Source organism: Danio rerio, chromosome 12 (assembly GCF_052040795.2).
Source record: "Danio rerio strain M-AB ecotype USA chromosome 12, GRCz13ab, whole genome shotgun sequence".
Classification (NCBI taxonomy): Eukaryota; Metazoa; Chordata; class Actinopteri; order Cypriniformes; family Danionidae; genus Danio; species Danio rerio.
In genome coordinates, this window is record NC_141032.1 from 49,682,501 (window position 1) to 49,685,000 (window position 2,500).

The 2,500-nt window shown below is 39.4% G+C and overlaps 1 protein-coding gene across 1 annotated transcript in view; it reads left to right on the forward strand.

The window, feature by feature from the left end:
* The window catches only part of mtr (5-methyltetrahydrofolate-homocysteine methyltransferase), a gene marked incomplete at its 5' end in the record, with an annotated part of 38,496 nt that overhangs the window by 25,657 nt on the left and 10,339 nt on the right, over positions 1 to 2,500 (forward strand). Inside the window, 1 exon segment of the mRNA NM_198072.1 lies at positions 1 to 96. This exon segment is cut by the window's left edge and continues 3 nt beyond it. Coding sequence (NP_932338.1) covers positions 1 to 96 — 96 coding nt within the window.

A 2,500-nucleotide genomic window follows, 5' to 3' on the forward strand; every position in this document is an offset into this window, starting at 1 on the left:
TCCCAACTGCTGGATGATGGTGTTCGTGAAGATTACTTCGAGGAGGTCCAGGAAGAGTATGAAGACATTCGTCAGGATCACTATGATTCGCTGAAGGTATGATGGTCACATGACCCACATTCACCCCACAGTGCATTATAAAAACACTTGAAGTGTTCAGTGTGGTAAAATGTAGTCAAATATGTTTGTGCTTCTGATCTCAGACACTTGAGCCGGTCACCATATTGAGAATCCTGAAAATGTTATTGTAAAGGCAGATGAATTGGTTTAGTTTGAAAACCTTCTTTTATTTTTAGTCCAAAGTTCATGAAGCCCACACGTTTATTTAAATATTATACCTGTAGCTAGCTCTCTGCAACTCTCACATGGGCGCCCACTGAAGCTAAGCAGGGCTGAGCCTGGTCAGTACCACATGGGAACGCCAGGTTGCTGTTGTCAGGGGTGTTAGGCCAATAGGGGGTGCTCAACCTACGATCTGTGGGAGTCCTAATGCCCCAGTATAGTGAAGGGAACAGTATACTGTCAGTGAGTGCCGTCTATCGGATGAGACATTAAACTGAGCTCCTGACTCGCTGTGGTCATTGATACTCCCATGGCACTCTTAACTAGTAGGGGTGTAACCCTGGTGTTCTGGCCAAATTCCCTCCATCATCCTTCACCCATCATGGCCTCCCAATCATCCCCATCCACTGAATTGGCTCTATCACTGTCTCTCCACTCCACCTTTAGCTGGTGTGTGGTGAAGCACTGGCGCCATTGTCCTGTGGCTGCCGTCGCATCATCCAAGTGGATGCTGCACACTGGTCATGGAGTGGAGAGACCCCTCATGATTGTAAAGCACTCTGGGTGTATGGCCATCAGAGATGTATAGTAACGAAGTAGAACTACTTCACTACTGTACTTAAGTACTAAAAGGCAGTATCTGTACTTTACTGGAGTATTATTTTTTTCTCCTACTTCCACTTTTACTTAAGTACATATTTTACATGAGTTTAATACTTTTACTCCGATAGATTTTTTATGTGCTGCATCGTTACTCGTTACTAGGGGTGTCAAAATGATCGATATCAGTTTAGTAATAGGTCATAACCGGTGATTACGTGATGACGTCATTTATCTCCTATGCGCGATGTCGCAATACTATGGCGAAGGACGGAGGCGCGAGTGAAGGCGGCACACGAGCCGCTAATTTACTATTAGGGAGAAATGTTGTAAAACTTCACCTCTGCCTCTCTCTTTCTCACTTTGGACATTTGACCCGCTGGCCTGTTTGTAAGGTAACTTTCCCTCTTTTCTTGGCTGTTAAAGCTGTCGATCCATCCAGACACGAGCGTGCCTGATGTTCAAGTTTTCTCCACTGTGTCTATTACCTGTAATAACCGCGTATTCTTCCCGCCATGGGTGAACAGCGCTTCTTTCCTAAAGCCCTTTCTGTTGAGCAGATGAAGATAATAACCAATCATCATAAGACCTCAAAAAGCTGGCGGTATAATATTGACATGAGTTTATTAGCTGTAAATGCTCATGCTGTCTTCTGTGCATGAGTTTTGTTTGATACATTCAGAAAGAGTGCTTTCTTTAAGCAGGTCAAATTAAAAGTACAGTTCATATATCTGACTGCTGTATTAAAGAACAAAATTGTATTAAAAAAAACCCTATAACTGTCACACCAAGACAAAAGCAATATATTTTTTTATTGCATTTCTTAACTCATAATGTCGCTATTTAACACAGTCAATGCATTTTTTTCTCAACACATCCCATAATTTCTAAAATATCAGCCTCCACCAACTGGTGAAGATGTTGGTTTATGGTAAAAGTACCAGTATTAATAAATATACTACAGAACATATGAAGTGCAAGACCAATTTAATTAAAAACATAATCAAAATTAAAAAAATTTATACTAAACCATAGCCATCAGCCATAAAGTATTTTAGATTTTCTTTTACCACAGTACTATACACACTTTCCTGTTTTTCTTTTTTCTTTTTCTTTTTTATAATAAAATCAAAATCAAGTGAATTAGTGCAACAGGATTTAGTTTGCTTGTTTAGTTTAGTTTCACGACTGCTTCCAGAAGACATAACTCCTGTTTATTGTGGTATTAACCAATCAAACTTCAAAACTACCAAAGTGTGAGTGTGTGTGAGTGAATAATGCATGTAAGAGAGAAACAGTGTGATTGTACCTGTGTGTGCGTCTGTGTGTGTGTAAGAGAGAGAGTGTGTATGAGAGTGTAAAAGAGTGTATTTTCTTGTTTGTGTGTGTGTGCGCCCATGTATATGTATAACAACATCGGTATTACACAGATGTTAGGAGGAGATGGTGAATTATGTGGACATTATGTATAAAATTCAATCACACTAAATATTTTTTTATTTTCAGAAAGTAAAACTACACATAAGTTCCTGTAAGGGTTGGGTTTAGAGATTGGATTTGGGGTTAGAGCATTCAAAAGTATAGTTTGTAGAGTATAAAAACAATTGTAACCTATGTA